Source organism: Limulus polyphemus, unplaced genomic scaffold, assembly GCF_000517525.1.
Source record: "Limulus polyphemus unplaced genomic scaffold, Limulus_polyphemus-2.1.2 Scaffold1940, whole genome shotgun sequence".
In the NCBI taxonomy this organism is placed as follows: domain Eukaryota; kingdom Metazoa; phylum Arthropoda; class Merostomata; order Xiphosura; family Limulidae; genus Limulus; species Limulus polyphemus.
This window is the reverse complement of record NW_013667550.1, coordinates 112,291-131,221: the sequence shown is the minus strand read 5'-3', so window position 1 is coordinate 131,221 and position 18,931 is coordinate 112,291. Positions and strand designations below refer to the sequence as shown.

The following is an 18,931-nucleotide window of genomic DNA, read 5'->3' as shown; positions in this document are numbered from 1 at the left end:
TACTATTTTTTGTAAGTCCTTGAAAAGTGGGCAGGTACCAAAGGATTGGAAGTTGCCTAATGTTACTCCTCTTTTCAGAGGAGGGTTACTAGAATGGTGTCTGGGATGGAGGGGTTGTCATATGAAACTGTTTTCTCTTAAAAAAAAAAAGAGTTAGAGGGGGATCTGATTGAGGTGTTAAGATTGAAAAGGAATTGATAATGTCAATGTATCATTTTTGTTCATACTTAACGGCAAAAATAGTAGGACTTGGAGACACAAATATAAATTTTGGCAAGGTAGGAGTCATTTTCAGATAAGACTGTTTTATTTTCTAACAGGGTGGTTGACCTATGGAATGGATTGCCTTTGGATGTTGTGGAAGCAGTAGATTTAAGTGAGTTTAAGAGAAAGCTTGATAAGTATATGAATGATAATGGCTGGCTTTAAGATTTTTTTAAAATTATTAATAATTTTAGTTTAGTTTCGAGGATGTGACAGCCGAGATGGATCAATAGGTCCCATGTTGTTCCAAAATGTTATGTTATATTAAATACGATGATTATCTTAGACTTGTGATAACCCATAGAGGGAGCATAACGAAATATTTTATACTGAAAGAGTTGCTGAAAAACTTATTGTATTCATTTTCAGCATTTAGTTAGAGATTTCCTTAGTTTCCAGTATCACTATATGTAATATTAACCTTTTTTCTGTGTTACTTATGTTATGCAGTGCTTTGCATTTGAAAAATAAATGAGGGTTTTTAAACAGACCCTGTCAAACAGTCCATGAGGCTGTTAGCACTTTTTTCCTCAGTTATAGTTACTCTGACAAAATTACAGTCACCTTGACCTGATCCCTGAAATATGGGGTAGAAAATGTTCATAAAGTAGTTTGACAAGGTGACACAACTATGTCATAGTTAAAGTTCTTGAAATACATTTTAAAAGTGTTAATGAGCACATCTTATATTTTAAATTGCTGAAGTATCATTACATTTTTATTGAATAGTTTAAATAAAATATTTATAATGAACCATACAATACAATGGACAAAAATATAGTTCATGCATGTCAGGTCATAAACCCAGTGAATGGTGATCAAGAGACTAGTCAAAGTATTTTGTGTATGCATAAAATTGGGGTCACTGGAGGTCAAAATAACTTTTTTTTTTGCAATGAAAGAAAAATCTGCAAAAAAATAGGACCAAAGATTATTTTCAATAAATCTAATAATACTGTATTGCTCTTATTCTTTCTAAATCACTCCTGTGACATGTAAAAATAGTGGATATCATGTCATTCTTTTGATGGAATTGTAAAAAGATCTCATGAAACATTGTCTAAAGGCTCTCATATATGCGATTGCAATGGTGCCTGGCAAACAGAAGCACTCGGTACAGTTGTTGTATTTTAAACCTTTGACTGTTGCTGCTTTAAATGCATGTGGAATTTTTGAGAGCTGTATACTGCAGACTGTACCCTATATGGCAAATCGGCAGTTAATGGGTTAAAAAAAAAAGAATATACTGGAAATTTTTGGCTTGTTTTGTTTGTTTTCAATTTCATGCAAAGCTACATGAGGGCTATTTGCACTAGCCATCCTTAATTTAGTAGCGAAAGACTAGAGGGAAGGCAGCTAATCATCATCACTCACTGACAACTCTTGGGCTACTCTTTTACAAATGAATAGTGGGATTAACTATCACATTATAATGACCCAACAGCTGAAAGGGCAAGCATGTTTGGTGGGACAGGGAATCAAACCCATGACCCTCAGATTGTGAGTCAAGCACCCTAACCATTTGGCCATGCTGGGTTAGGAAATTTTTGGATGAACAAAAAGAGGAGGGCTCTTTCAGCCAAGAAAGAAACTCTGAATAGGAAAAAAAACTTGATACAATGAAATTTTTGTCGCCAGCCAAGGAGAGAGAGGAGAGGAAAGGTCATCTACTGGATTAGGATTTTTAGGTAATAAAATGATAAAGAAAAAATATTTTTCATTTTTAAATATTTAAACAGAATAACTGGTGGGAGTTCACAGCAGATTTATGTGCAGTTTAAATGCTGTATTGTTTGTTAGTTGAATTTCAAACAAAGCTACACATAGGCTACCTGCACTACTCATCCCAAATATTGAAGTGATAGACTAGAGGAAGGTAACACCACCCTTTTAATAACAAATAGTGGGATTTACAGTGCATTATAATGTCCCCATGGCTGAAAGGGCATGTATATTTAGTAACAGGATTCAAACCTATAATCCCCAGATTGCACTCTAATCACCAGGCCATGCCAAACCCCAAACTGCTGTAGAACGTACAATGGAAAAAAAAGAAGAGCTTTTAAAAGTTTCTACCACACCAAACAATGTCCATGTCAGAATTTTCAAGTAACTTTAAACTTTGCTTTATCATTTCATTTGGATTATCATAAGTTCCTACAGTATCCACCAGAAACAAATACTCATTGATTGTTATTTTCCAGGAGTTAGAGTTGTTATACTTTAGATCTATAACTACAACACATATACACGCAACTCCATCAGCATACATCATTATTTATATACATGACATAGTATAAAGACACATTTTATATTTACTACATATCTTAACATCTACTCAATATCCACAGTAAATGTGTAAAAAGAAACAAATTCCATAAAAAGTAATGTGATTATATTTACATTCAGTCGTCTGTTGTATGGTACTTCAGCTGTTAAAGGTTTAATCAAACACACAGTTACCTGACCTTCTGGAAGGATAGGTGTAGCAATATGTTATAAATGGGAAAAATCAGTGTTGAGCTGAACAAAACCAAACACTTTATTAATTAAACATAAACACAAGGCAGATGAATGGCTGATCACCATGTAATAAATTAAGAGTAGATAAACTGCATTAAAATGCAAAGTAAAGAAAGAAAACTGTATTTTGATAACATGGAAATCAAAACAAATTTTATATGAAACTAAATTGAGAAAGAATATGCATGATCAGTAGGCTAAAACTGTTAAACATTGAGACAGGGACAAAACTCCATCAGCTGGTCCTAGTTCTTTTAAGTCAGAAACTAGACTGGATGAAAACGGCAAATTGCTCTCACATTCCACACACTCCCCACGACTAACCAATCAGAAAAATTGGATCACAAGTAACTGAATATATCTCTGTTTCATGTGACAGCCATATAGCATTCCCACATACACCAAATAAGATAGGACGTGATAGAACTATTCCATAAAATGCAAGAAAATTTTCATGACCGGAGCTTCAATATGTAATACCTAGGGTTTAAATAGGGCAAAGGAATTTGACCAAATTTAGAACATTACAAGGTATAGCTTTAGAGATAACTTAAACGTTTGCATTATGAAATATGCATTATAGGAGTGTGAAATATGTGGTATTTTCATATCACAGCCCCCCTCTCCCAGTCTTATCTTAGGCTTATCCTCAAGTTAACTTTAAAGTTAGTAACAATTCAAGATTAAAATGAAATTGGGTAAAATCAGTTGCATCAGAATCACAATCTCTGTTTACATTAGATGCAGTCAGAATATAATTTTATGGGATGCACAACATAATGAATAATGAAATAAACCATGCATACACAATTCTTACAGGTACAACACAAAAGAAGTATTCTTTCAAAAATGCACATCCAGGAAGGAAAATCTGTTATTTTATGTAACAATGACACTTTGATCAGGATTGATATGATATTCTCTAATCTGCTTGCCATAGTAGAGAAGGCAGGCTATAACTTCGCTAGGGGTGATGTATAAACAGCTACAGCCATCAGTGGTAACTCTTCCCATTTTCACTAATGACTTACTCTAAAATAAACTTGTTTTTCTAAAATTATGCCAAAAGATTTTTAAAATATCAGAAGAAGAAACAGTATAAGAATTATTCATAAAACAATTTACTTACATCTTCTTCATGGTTAAAGAATGGTAAACTGATAGATGCTTCTTTAGAAAATGGCACATAGGTGACAAATGCCTTAAGAGTACCTTCAACATTCTCACCATAAATATGCCTAGAAAATGAATTAAAATTCTCTCTCAATTAATCTGATCTTTGAAGCATTTTTGTAAAAAGAAAGTAACTTGTGATATTGCTACTTGTAAAAAATTATCAGACAAGTCTATATATAATGAACTCAGAAGTATGTATGTAATAATTTCAGAAGACTCTCCAAATGCTTTGAAGAATATCATTCCAAAACTTAATAATTTAACTGTATTATCTTACAATAAATGTAGTTATATCACAAACAACAGGGTACCCTCAATAGCTGTGGCTATAATTAGATCTCATATTGGTTAAGAGATGGAGCTATGAGCTAAAAGTTTGTACTTGGAAAAAAAACTCAGAACCATTCTATGAACTGCTATGCTGTAGCTAAAAATTATTAAATTTATTAAATGCTTATTTTACATCTAATGCTATAAATGAATGTACCTAATCTAATGAGAAAAAATATTCCAGTAAAAAATTATTATAATAAACAACATTTGAAAGAGTTTTAACCTTTCAGGTATCTCAATTATCCAAAATAAAGTTACTCATACCTAATATCTATTCATAAAAAATTAACTGGTGAGAAAACAATATGGCTAATTATCAATGTCAATACATACTTGGCACAAATCTTCCATGTAAAATGGTCAGCATCCGCCAGCACATATGGAGGAGGACTAACAACAATATGAAATTTTGTGGGAGCTAAAAGATGGAAATAATTAACTTGTTTGAAATTAAAATAAACTAAGCAAATTAATGTTTGTTAAAAATGTAATAAATGTACTGAATAAAAGAATTACAAATGTAAATAATACACCTATAATTAGCAGAAAAAAAAAGAAGATCAACGAAGGTTAGATAAAGGAGATGTTAACCTTTTCCTAAATAGAAAATGTAATTCCAATAGATACTTACCTCTCTCACAAATAGCCTTCTCAATTTATACTGCCCTTTACTGGTGCAAATTTTTGCTCACCACTCTTCTTGATACTCCCATTTATTTCTCATACTAACATGCAAATGACTGTACAGCAAACCTCCATTAATATGATACTACCACTATTGTAACTATCACTCCTCTCTAATCTTGCACATGTTAACCACCTCGAGATTGGTCACATCAAACCAAACTACACTGGAAGTGGGGAGGAAGGGTGGGAAATGTGAAAGGAGGTAAGTATCTATCAGAAATACATTTTCAGTTTAGGAAAATGTTAACTTCTGATACGATACCTTACCTCCTCTCATAAAAAAGCTAAAATCCCACATTGAATCAGTGTAGAGCCAGTGATGTACAAGACTATCATAGAGACATTGGAGTGAACCATCACCAACCGACCCCTAGAAGCCCGCAGGAAATAAAGGAAAGCCCGTCAAACAGAAAGACATTCCAAGATTGATATGGGGAGTGGATTTACATGGATACCATTACCTAGAAACATACTGAGTGCTGAGATACACCCCCAAACTGGGAAAAAAAGCATCCTTAAAAGTTGACATTCTGGACAAGAAGAAGGAAGAGGAACATCCATGGTAGTATTGTAACAATCTAACCACCAGTCAAAGAAAGTCTTTGAGGAAGGGGGAAGGATATGAGGGGCATCTAAGGGATCCTGAACAAGTCTCCATTGGTTTATCAAATCCCACTGAAGATGATACATGAGGTCACTTTAAGAGGAATGAGGGCTTCAAGAGAAGCCCAAGACTCCAAAAAAGAGAGAACCTCTCACACAGTAGAAGGAGGGGATGAGAAACTACATATGAGACTTTTCATAGCTTGCAACTGAACTGGAGCAAGTAGAGTCCAACCTAGGGGGGAGATGAAAAACATCCCAAGATGAATCAAAAATTTGTGTGGGTATGAGGAGAAAATTACTCCACTTTGACAAGCCAACCCACCAGAAAAGTGTCCTGGAAAAGAAATTGAGGATGTAGAACTGAGTCATCTTGTGAGTAGGCAAGAAGAAGCTATACATCCATAGAACAGTGGAAACAAAGGCCTCTGGAATAAATCATGCAGGCAAAAAACGGGATCCTGAGGAGGACGGAAGGAAACAGTATTTTGAGACAGAGGGGTAAATGAATAGAATTAGAGGACCAGACTTATTGAAACGACTTTCAGAACCCATAGATCAACTGCCAAATGTGGGCAAATTGAACTGAAAGGTATGGTCAGAGTAAGGCAAATACGGGAAAACGTAATAGAATTATTGGGGTCTGATCCCCACTAAGAGAGAGACAACACCAAATGCCATGTGTCCAAATAAGGAAAGTCAGGACGATGATAATCAAAAGCATGATCTTCCACAGTTTGTGAGGGTCAAGGCATACTGACCCCAGCATTCAAATGCTCTCCAAAAGGACTTGCATGATCCCCATTATCTAGGGAAGGAGGAAACACTAAATAATGTCCCAAGGCCTAGTCCCCTAGAAGGTCAGGGGTGGAACATAGGAAACATGAGATAAAGACAGAGCATAGTATACCTTAATAATCAAATCCACTAAATGAGAAAGAGGTTGGGTGACTTGCCCAGTCACCCAAAATAACACATGACTGAGAGGCCTATTCAGAAGGGAAGAAAAGGCTGTCCAAATCCAAAACTTTCTGATCACTGAAAACCATGATAAAACAATCATCAGTGTGTTATGATTATTGCATGAAAGTAGTCAACTCTTGTTGGACCAGAGCCATCACTTCATGGGCCAAGAATTGTGGTTCCCATTGAACATGGTCAGCAATTCTGCTGCAGTTGTAACAGGAGTTGTAGTCGTGACCACCTGAAACTACATGTGCATAACTCAGGAAATTGAAAGAGAAAATATGATATATAAAATAATTTGTAACTTTCCATAAAAGAGAATGAAAATGGTAAAGAACAACGTAACTAAAGTAGAAAAATTAAGAAACTAAAAACTTGTGGATAAGAAGACTGCCAATCAAAAAGTAGCTAACATGTGCAAGATTAGAGAGGGTGATAGTTACAATAGGGGTTGCACTTCTTCTGGTGGAGGGTTGCTGCATAGTCATTTGCGTATTAGTATGCAGAAATAAGTTGGAGTGTCAAGGCTAGTGGCAAGCAAAAATTTGCACCAATATCGGGCAGTATAAGTTGAGGATATTTTTTGTGAGGTAAGATATTGCATTGGACTTTTTATTGCTGATTTATTATAGAAACACTAGTCATTACATTACTGATATTGTAGTAAGATAGTTTGTCTTTATTTTCATAATGTAAGAGTTGTGCAATCATAATTCATATCTGTATACTATAATTCATTGTAAATAGTTTATGCCTATAACATGATCACTTCTTACATGTAATAATGCTCATAGTAGGTGTTCATTCCATAACCATAACATGTAAGATGATTAAAAAAGTTTAACATTTTAAACAGGGATTTGGGGTAATTATTTGACTTCCAAGAATCATCACTCACTATTAACAAAGTTTATACAAATCCCTTATTAAAGTTACAAAACAATGACTTATTTTGTTCTTAGGAACCTAATATCACAAACATAAAGGCTTTAGTAATTTAATACTTTAAATCCACTAAAACAGTTTTAAAGTGTTTGTGGCATGCTGAACATTTTAAATTGTTAAATATGTACACCAACAATCATTTGTCTAAGTTGAGTCAGATAATTTCATTATGAACAATAAGTTACAGTGTTTATGAGTGTTGCAAACACCCTTACATTTAGTCATTTACCCTTAAAACCTGAAATTAATCTGACAACTGCATACTTTCAAAATAACAAACTCATGAAACACAGAATTGATTCTCAAATTATAGTTTGAGGGTGAATAGTGGAATATTTAACATTCGATAACTGATTTTGTGACCAGATTCATCACAAGTAATATTAAAAAAAAAACATAATAAGATGTGTTTTACTTCAATTATCTGTGACACCCAAAGTTAAAAGACTGATAAAATAAAGAAACATTTCTGACCATCCATGGGAGAAAAACAAAACAAAGAAAATACACATTATTTGGATTTAATTTGTAATGCTTAAGATTGGATAGGGTTACACACACACACATATATATATATATATTAAATTTAAGTTTAGAAAGTTTTTTCATCAGATACTAATGATGACAGACAAGACATGCTTCATTAAGCTGAAATTTACAAGAAATTCTTTTTTAAATGCTTCTACATTAAAAGATCAAATAGTTCTACTGAGTATTTTCACTGAGTTGGTATCATACTATTCACTTACTACCTTAAGGACCCTTTTAAATACACATAAGTTGGAAAAAATTCCATATTAATGTGTATTAAAAAATACATTTCTTCAAAACTTTCTCTGCAGGTAGTTAATGTCCTTGTGAAGATTTGCATGTACATGTTAAGAAAAAAAATTATTACACATATATTTTGTGTAACCACAAAATTTAAAAACAATATCAGTATAATATGCATCCTTTTATATAGATTTCAGAAAAGTTTACCAATGGCATCAACATCAAATGTTGCTTCTGTAATTCTGTTGTCTAATTCTGCAATTATTTTCCAAAAGCCCAGCACTGGTTCTTGGGGTAGCAGTAATCCTTGGGTAAAAATTCCTGTTCAGAAAATAAAACAAAAAATATTACACTGATTTTCAAATATTTTACTGCCAAACTAAGAAAAAACTACTTGTAGTTTCAGTAACTGTCAAGCACTTTTGCCACTATTTATATGATAGAGAATTTTTTGATAAGGTACAGTAAGCATCCCTAAAATGTCTCCAGAATTTAAAAAACTGTACTTGTAACAGTAGAACTTCATTGTACAACACCAACCAGGCAAGCAATATAAAAATACACACAAACTGTCTCTGGCAGGTAAAAGCTTTCCAGTTTTTCAAAAAAGTAAAGTATCATCTGGGAGAATATACCACCTTACTAATGAGGATTACATGAATGAATGGATACCAAAAATAATGACACAGAAGCTTTGAGAAGAACAATTAAACAACATAGATTTGGCTTTAGCACTACTTGGCATACAGCAAGATAAAGCATGACCATCACACACATTGGTGACTGAGCACAGAAACCCATAACTTTTGGTGGTTGTTTGAAGAACTAGAAGTATAGGAGGGAGTACTATGCTGTCTCTATGACTTGCACAAGCTTGGATCTCAATCTGTGATGCAGCTATTATTCTGATGTCTCTGAAATCTGATATTATCTGAATGTTATAAAATACAAAGATCTGAAGCATAGGGAGTGTCTCACCCTAAAGTCAACCTATGGAGTTGGATACATATAATCTGGCCACATTCCTGCAGAAGTGTAAAGTATAGCTCAAAGTAAGAGTTGTCCAGACCAGAAAAAAACTCTAACAAAGTTCATAGTTTCTGAACTGTATGGAGTAGAATTAGGCACTGCTGAACCAAACAATAGTAATCATTATGTTCTATCAGAAATCAATTAGTCAAAAAAAAAGTGGACCAAAGCTTACACGATGCATGATATTTCAGCTCAAACACTGGCTAAAACATTAGCTGAACAGCAGATAATTTGTTTTGGACATTCATGCTGATCGATAAGCAAAATTTAAACCTTTGGTTGTTTACTGAGTAGTGTAACAATTCTAATCATGGTAAAGTACATCATCTTATTATCGTCAATCTGATGAATAGACTAAATATATTGTTCAAACTGTGAAGTGTATACTATCTTAGTTTGTGAGCTTTAACTGAAATGACTGGGATTGGCATCTGCCATATATAATGAGGACATACCATACAACACAGCAATAGTCTACTGGCTGTTCTCTGAACATGTTACTGTTTCAAAGGAAAGTTATTTTCCCAGTATATTGCATGATTTACCAAGAGTGTCCACAAGATCAAGCGGAGCAGCTGAGATCCACATTAGTAGATACATGAGTTTTCAAGTCATCAATTCAAGCAAGGACTCTGTATATGTGATTCTAGTATAAACTAACAATGTATAAAACCCTAAGTTCTGGTTGAACTGGAGTTTATCTTGTGCTGAAAAGATTCAATCCATCAAACTATGATCATGTGGCATGCAATATTACATAGAACACATTCATAAGCTAAAATTATTTATCACTGATGACACTCTGAAACAATGACTTGACCAAGAAGCAATATAGGTGAGTTGAAGTTGCACACATTAAGAGGGTATTGTGAAAAACTTATCAGTTCCAGCAGAGGAAGTGGAGCCAAAACCTGAATGTCTAATGCACTCCTACATATGGTCATAGTGGGGACATCAAACTGTAAGTCACTATGGTTGGGAATGAAGGATAGAGTATTAAATTTAGGGCAGCTATAAAATCAGTAGCTAAAAGGGAGTTCTGACCTTTGCTTTCCAAACTATTAGGTGAAGTTTCATAGTAAAATATCTACAAGATATTTTGTATTAGCCAAATGATTATAATACCTAGAAGATTGCAGCTAGAGGGCCTAAAAATGCTGTTAATGATAGCTACAATGTTTAGAACATCATTAACACTGTGGAAAATATTATATTTATTAACTTTATTAACATCATTTTAAAGTGTACTCAGGTGTTATACTATGATCATAGTTCTGATTTTACATGAGATGAGGGTCACCTATGGTTGTACTAAGAATGAAAATTAGGGATCGACAAAGAAAGAGCACTAGTAAATATAGTTCACATTTTTTATTTGGTTTATTCACTAATTTGGTTTCTGCTAAAAATTAAATGATAATGATAAAATATTTATATCAAAAGTATACAATTTGCACAGAAAGTAATACTTGTTTAACAGTCTATTACAAAAAAATAACACTGGTCAATAAGATGTATGAGTCTACTTGAGACTTACAGAGGTGCTATGAATAAAAGTATTGTTCTCCTTGAATATATTTAGCCTGATTGCTTTGATTTTGTAATTAATGAAGTACGTGTTTAATTACTTTAGATTTAAATGTTGTACAATATGTAGTGCAGTCTTCAAATGGATGTTGGAAATTATTTATTAATTAACCTTAAAGTACCTTTTCTTGTTGTTACGTTTAACCATTCTGCTATTTTGGTCCCTTCAGGATCTTCCACTTTCACATTCAACTGAAAAAGCAATGACATTTCATTTTTACAATCATCCACTATCCATTCCAATAATTATTCATATTCAAGGTAGTTAAGTTTATTGTGATAGAGATAAAATCATTGATATTAATACACTGTGCTAAAAAACTACAAACTAGACAGGCAAACACAAAATTATGTTGCAAATACATGAGTATTTCAAAACTATTATTCATTATCTAGTTTACATCCATTACAGTATTTAGATATGTTATGCTCATACAGTATATTGACCACAACTGTATATATCATAAACCTTGAACATCTCCTTAATATATGTTTACCAATCAATAGCAATTTAATATTTGAAGAAATAAAGATGAATAACCAGCATTTTGTATTATAAAATTTTCAAAAATGTCAAACAAAAGTGATAGATTATTTCCCCAATATTTTGACTTGCTAAACTGGTTGTGGTTCCATCCATCATACTGTGCATGACAATAGTTAAATATTTCTCTGCATTTGCAATATACACTATTAGTTTAGCTGAATATGTGTAGTTTATAGATATCTTTTTGTGGACATTAAATCCCTTTTAAGGGAAATATATTATTCTGTTTATGAACAATCACAATTTTTCTTTGTTATCTAATAACAAAACCTGAAAAATTTATTAAAGTGAAGTTTTAGTAGGAACAAAATTTGAGTTAATTTATTCTCATAAAACTAGCCTTGAACCTAAACAGAATTCTTTTCAACAAATTTTCTTATTAACAATAATACAATATTTACTTCATGTTGGTAAATGTATAAAATGCACTTTGCTATTACATAAAAACTTTTATATTTTGAAGCACTAAAAAAATTCCTTCCTTTCTAAATATTTCCCACTTAAATCTTGATATTATTTGAAGAAAAGTTACATTTGGTTTACATTTATTCCTAGACCTAAATACTAGCTTCTTAAGAATTTAGTCTAGCTATTATGATAGAAAAAGAAAATCCAAGTTCCAGTACTGACTGTATATGATTGTGGTTCGAACATGATTCAAGAAACAGTATGTACCACAATGCCTTTACTTATATTTTAGTATTTTGCCTCAGATGGAAGAAAATAGGTCTAAGTGTAAAACTAGTGTAAGTTATATATAAATCAGGAAATTACAGCTTCCATCAGCAGAATTACCACAGGGTATATATATATATATGTGTGTGTGTGTGTGTTTATATCCATTAATTTCTTAACAAATAAGTATAAATTTTTTGCCTTCTGTCAATAATGAAACTTATCTAGTTTATGATATGAGATTCAATCAGAATTTATCACATCACTTTAATAGATTACATTATTACACCCAAGTTCCAAACTTCAATTAGCATTTTCAAATTTCAGATATATTTCTGAAAATAACATTGTATTAACAGACAGAAAGTTTTTGTCACAGAATAAAACAGCAAAACCTAACCCTGATGATAATTATTGTAAATAAGTTAAAGGCTTGACATTTCCAAGAAAAACTGATCTAGAGAAGTTTATTAAGTTTCAGAAGATAACCTGCAACTCCTTTTTTTCCCCAACATCACATTTGTGTTGTCAAAAGCTAATGATACACAATTTTCCCACTTTAAGGACTTTGAGGCTAGTTCTTCTTGAAGGAGTCCTGCAGTATTCTCACCATTTGATTTTCCAATTAAATTGTGATTTAGTACCTTTTCCTTGTTGTCATTGAAGTGTGTTACTACAGTTTGCTGTCAACATCATTACTGTCATCAGTGGACAAATTGCAAGCCCTAGTTTTAATGTTATTCACAATTCACTCAGTTGCACTGCTGGCCATATCTCCAACTATTGCAGAGGTTTAGGTTCTGGAGCATCTGTATCTTTTAGCTATTTCCAAATCCAGAAACATTTTGATAAAAAAGTTTTTAAGCATAGTCCGAAACTGCCAAAGAAGGTGAATAAGCATTCCGCACTGATCACATTATTTTCTGATTTGATATCAGATTTTACAAAAAATTATTAATTCCAGATGCCCTCAAAACATTTTGCTGGTGTTTAGTAGTGTTGAGATGTTTTCTGATGTCATTTTCACCTCCATGAGCAATGGAAAAATCACAAACACAAATTGTACATCTTGTATAATTCATACCCTTTGAGGATGATACAATATTATTGAACTTTTTGGGGGGCGAAGCAGAACCATGTTTTTTCTTCTCAAAATGATCAGCGCACCTTAGATGCTTACTACTTACACACTTTTTTAATAAACTATTTGAAGCATTTGTAAGATTGAGATGCAAAACAGAGAGCAGAGAATTATTTCCAGAAAATTATTAGTTGAAAAAGATATTGGTGAAAAAATTCCAAAATTTCACAGAAGATCGTAAAATAACACAACAATTTGTACAGGCTTAAAATGAAAGAAATCAGAACAATTACACCTAAATTGTGAGAGTTGGCAGGTCTGCTAATCTTTTGACATTCTTTAAAGAAATTACTGTTTATGTAAATATGGGTGTGGACTTGGTATATCTGTATTTTCAAAAAGTATTTGACAAGGTGCCACATAAAAGGCTTGTAAAAATATTATTCTTGTGGGTGTGGGGGATAGGTTGACCCATGGGATAGAAAACTGGTTGGATGACAGAAAGCAGAGGGTTGTTATAAATAGAGTTCAATCAAACTGGATTATTGCCACAAGTGGGGTACTTCAGGGTTCAGTGTTAGGACCTTTGCTCTTTTTGACTTACATCAATGACATAGATGAAGGAATGGTCAATCAGTTATTTAAATTTGCTGATAATATTGTGGTTTTAGGTATTACAAGCTGTGAGGAGGATGCAGCTGCTTTACAAAAGTAAAGTATAAGTATAATAAATGCAAAGTAATATATGTGGGATATCATAATTTGAATTATGAGTATAATTTTGATGGCAATAACATTAAGAGTGCTATCAAAGAAAATAATCTTGGTGTTCAAATGAACAGTCTCTTAGGCCATCTAAGCAATGTTGTGTTTCTAGTGGCAGGGCAAATAGGATTTTATATGGTATCTAAAGAAATAATGAATAAAAGTCTACAAAGGTTATGTCAATGTATAGGTATTGGTTGGGCCACATTTGAAGTATTGTGTTCAGTAATGGCTCTTTACTTTAAAAAGGACATTGAACTGTTGGAAATGGTTCAAAGGAGGGCTACCATGTTGATACTTGAGATAGAAAGGTGTCATATGAGGACAGATTAAGATCTTTTAAATTATTTTATCTTGAAAAAAGGAGAGTTAAAGGTGATCTGATTGAGGTGTTTTAGATTGTTATGGAAATTGATAGTATTTAATGTATCATCTTTTTAATACTATATGGTGAGAATATTAAGACTAGGGGATATAAAGTTTAGCAGACTAGAAGTCATCTTCAGTTAAGACAGCTTTATTTTTCTAAGAGGGTGGTTGGCTTCAGATGTGGTGGATGCAATTAGTTTAAGGGAAGGCTTGATAAACATCTGAATGATAAATGCTGGCTTTAAGTGTTTTGTTTTCATTTTTGTTTAGTAGGTGGGATGGCCTAGATGAATCAACAGGTCTCTTATTTTCCTTAAGTTATATGTATTTGTATATCTTACCATGTGACACTTCATAAGCTTTGCCAGACAAAACTTCAATTGTAAACTAATAAAAATCCACCATTTTGCTTGTTACTTATAAAAGTGCTCATCATTTACTATACACTATCTTCTGAGCTGAAACAAACAAATCTAATTATTCAACAAAGTGAATCAAGTTTTATTCCAGCTAATTTTGCCTCCTAACTGAGTCCTGTCTAACACAATCCTCTATCAGGGGCTATGAGACAACATACAAAACTTTTGTTGTTGTGATTTTTAAAATATGCACAGATTTATAAAATATATAACTAACCTAAAGTAACTTAAAAGTAGTGAATTGAAAAAACCTGACATGAGTAACATTAAGTATAAATAAATTCCTAAACTTGTAAATTGTAAAAATTCATAGATGAAACTACCTGTTTTTGGACAGGATACAGATCGACATCAATGCATAAAGCAATAATGTGAACTGAAAAAGACAAAAACTATATATATATATTACAACATAACAGGATTTTTCATAAAACTGAAAAACAAAGAACAATCCAATCAACATTAAGTCATCATAAAATGAAGAAAAAAACCTAAAAGTTCCATATTACCAATCTTAACTGGTTTTAATTAATATAAATTAAAAGGTAGCTTCATTACGAAAATCAAAATAAATATGTATGACGACTACAACTCATTAAATTTGTTATTTGTTTTAGATTTTTTTACTTAAAGCCCTTGATCTACCACATACAAATCAATAAAAATCTTAATGGTACAGAAAAACACTCAGCATGTATCTTGGGTTTCAAAATATTATCATTCACTACTTTATTTATGAAAACCAAATATCCAAAACTTATTTTACAATAAATATTTGTATCATAAAAACTAATGCTGAATTTTTTTCCAAACATACATTTTAAGGCACAGCTCAATAAATCATTTTTATCTCAAGTCTTCACTGATGCTGAATCTTTTTAATATATAATGACAAAGAGATTAAAGAAATATATACGAAAAACTGTTTAAACAGAGATACCTTTTTCACCAGGTGAATATTTTGACTTGTCAGTTTCAATAAAAGTAAGTACTCCTGCAGAAGCAATCTGTACTTCTCTTTTTTCCTTAATCTCAAAATGTGGATTTAATGGGAAGTCAACTTGTACTTGTAGCTCAGCCTGTTTAACTTTAACATTATTAACAGGCAGGCGAGAACAAGAAAGTAACAGACCACCATCTGAGTTGAAAAAATAAAAACAAAAGAAATTAGTTATATAATAAAATTTGACAAATCTCTTGACCTTTTTGTAATAGCACAGCTATTCTAATCATCTTAGTTATTCATATTGTTAGTAGTTTTTGTTGCAATGAAAAAGGAGAGGTAAACTTGGCCTCAACTGTATCTTGTTCAACTTTGTCATTTTTGCATTAAATCTATGCATATTCATACATTTTTATATAGCTTGGTTCTTTTTGTACAATACATTTACAAAGCTTGGCATTTTATGTAACTAGGCTATTTTTCTTTGTAAATATAACATACTTATATAACTGGTCAATTCACTCTAATCTGGCTGTTTTTTTTTAATATAAAGTGTTTTGACTAAATATCACTGCTTTTTAAGTTAAATTAAAATTTTGCACCACACAAGGTTTGATTTTAATTATAATGCATTTACATAAAACTTGTTTTTAGCAAATTATAGACTTATTTCATCAGCTGATCTGGAGGGTGAGAAACATTTATTCGATTTTGCTTCAAGAGTATTGAAATTACTGTGAATTTTATTGTGTATGCTTTAATGTAATCAAAGATATATATATAGATTTCAAGGTATAGCATCATACCTTGTGCTGCCATCTTGTTTTCATTATTGTTACTACAGGGTAAAAAATTAAAAACATATTTCAGCAATGCATTAATAACTTCAGAACATCATAATATTGTCACACCAGTCACACTATAATTTATTTGTACAAAGTGATACGCCCACTTAGTATATAGTCCTTCATGTATCATATGTTTTGCCTTCTCAACAAGAACAGCAACAATATTTTTTCCAGTTTTTAACTGATTATTCCTCTTTAACTGCTCTTTTGTATATGACATTAAAGTGTTTATATCTGGTCAGAAACAACAATTGCGGCACTATACTCTATAGCATTTAGAACACCTATGGCAATACCTCAAATCTGGCTAAAAGTTCGGTCTAGCGCATATATTGATATAGTCACAGTAGTCTTTTTTTTTCCACATTTACTTGTGCTAGTAGTAGAATCATTGTTGTGACTCTTATTAATTAGCAGCTTTAGTTTAGGATGCCAAGGCATGTTGCACTGAAGGCTCGTTTATATGATGGTATTTTGTAATGGTCATGATGGGAATTATTTGTTAAGAGACTTGCGTTGTAGGGTGAGCTACTGTTCCAGGATTTGACCTCTGGTAACAACATATCTCTTAAAATTCTAAAACTGTATGGTTTTTATAATGTTAGTTCTTATATTTGTTTGTTGTTGTTGTTTTAATCATATATTTAAAATAATTCAACGTCTAGTCTACTTTAGGAGGAAAAATCATTTTATATCCTCCTTTACAGACTTGCATGTTTCAACTAGTGGTAGGCCAACGTTTACAAGTAACACTAAACTTCTCTAACAACAATAGGACTAACGTACGTTCATTTTAATTTCTTGAATAAAGTCGGTAACTCCCTCTTATCTGAACTTCCGTAAGAGTTCAACAGAACATCACCATTATAACCTACCATTTATCTACCTTCGAAAGTAATACATAAAACTTGACGTCATATTAGAGCTTTTTAGTACTTCGCCCTCTAGGAAACAAATAAATTACATAAAAAATATATAGCTTACAACAGTATGTAAAACAACAAGTCTAAGTGTAATACTGATTTGACAACATAATTTGGTACAAAAACTTAATTTACATTTCTTTACAAACTTTCAGCAAGCATCACATAATATTTTGTTCACTTTGCCATTCATTTAACATATAATATATAACAGAACATGCTATATTACACTAACATGTTCACATATGGTACAGGATGTGTAATATATTTAAAAATAATGAATAAATAGAATTTTCTGAGAAGTAAACTTAAGAGCATCACTGATATTTAAGATTTACCCAGACAACCTCTAATACAATATACATTTAGTACAAATGAAAATAACACGAACATTTATTGTAATAATTTTAAATTTATAGCACATTCAATAATATTAACAATGAAATGATAGGTCAGTTTTATACCTGGAGTAATTACGTCAGAAGTCTCTGCAAGAACGGTGCCTGAAGGTATTTCATGAAGTGACACTTTCAAATTGCCACTTCCTGGTGGATCAAACACAATTAAGCAAACTTCAGGCTTAACACCATGAAGAATCTTGGGTGTTGTAATTACATAACCACGTCGTCTAAAAGTAAAAGAATTAATAAAATTAAGATATTCGATCATAGTCTATACAAAAAAATTAATTATTACACACACCTAATACTACTTTACCTTGCATTTTTGCAACATATACTGATGAGCTAACTTAATAACTAGCAAAATGGCTATATAAATAAAATATAACTACATATTATCCTAAAGTTATAAAGTATAAAAATAATGTTGGCAAAATCATAATTTTAATCCCTACAGTTTGGTGTAATTCGAAAACACATAAGCTACATTAGTAAGAGATTACTAAAAGTGATTAGATTTTCTTCTAAGCTCTACGTACCTTTGTAGCTATACTTATACTATAAGTTATAGTATAATCGTTAAGATAAACTAACTTGAAGTGTGATAGTTCTAAATATAGAATACTTAATACATGGATATCGATATGTACACAGCGTGGTCACAAGTAAATAGACACCACCTTTTCAGAAGAAATGAAATTTTTCAGTCATATTCACATGAATTGATATATTTATAATTTAATTAATATCTAGTAGATCTTCCTTTCACTTCGTGGAGTTCGTTGATCCTTTGAGGCATCGTGAGAATTATTTCGTCAATTTTAGATTGTGGGATTTTCGCCCACTATTGCTTCAAAACTTGGAGTAGATTGCTCTTCGAAGTTGTTGTTTTTTGACTTGCCGGTCAAGTATGGTCCAGAGGTTTTCGATGGGGTTCATGTCAGGAGATTGGCTCGGCCAGGGCAACTTCTGGATACTATTTTCTTCCTGCCACTTTTGGGTGTTTCTAGCAGTGTGACACGGTGCTCCATCTTCCTGAAACAACGTTGTGTTCTTGTCCACGAAACCCC

At 32.2% G+C, this 18,931-nt stretch overlaps 1 protein-coding gene across 1 annotated transcript in view; it reads right to left on the bottom strand.

Annotated features, from left to right (window-relative positions):
• LOC106465425 (ovostatin-like) overlaps positions 1–18,931 on the bottom strand; it is a 102,649-nt gene that overhangs the window by 79,999 nt on the left and 3,719 nt on the right. Inside the window, exons 2-8 of the mRNA XM_022393322.1 lie at positions 17,925–18,088; positions 15,687–15,884; positions 15,070–15,122; positions 11,013–11,082; positions 8,479–8,592; positions 4,630–4,714; positions 3,917–4,025 (exon numbers count right to left, since the gene is read on the bottom strand). Of these exons, the coding sequence (XP_022249030.1) occupies positions 3,917–4,025; positions 4,630–4,714; positions 8,479–8,592; positions 11,013–11,082; positions 15,070–15,122; positions 15,687–15,884; positions 17,925–18,088 (793 nt within the window). The remainder of the gene's footprint in view (positions 1–3,916; positions 4,026–4,629; positions 4,715–8,478; positions 8,593–11,012; positions 11,083–15,069; positions 15,123–15,686; positions 15,885–17,924; positions 18,089–18,931) is intronic.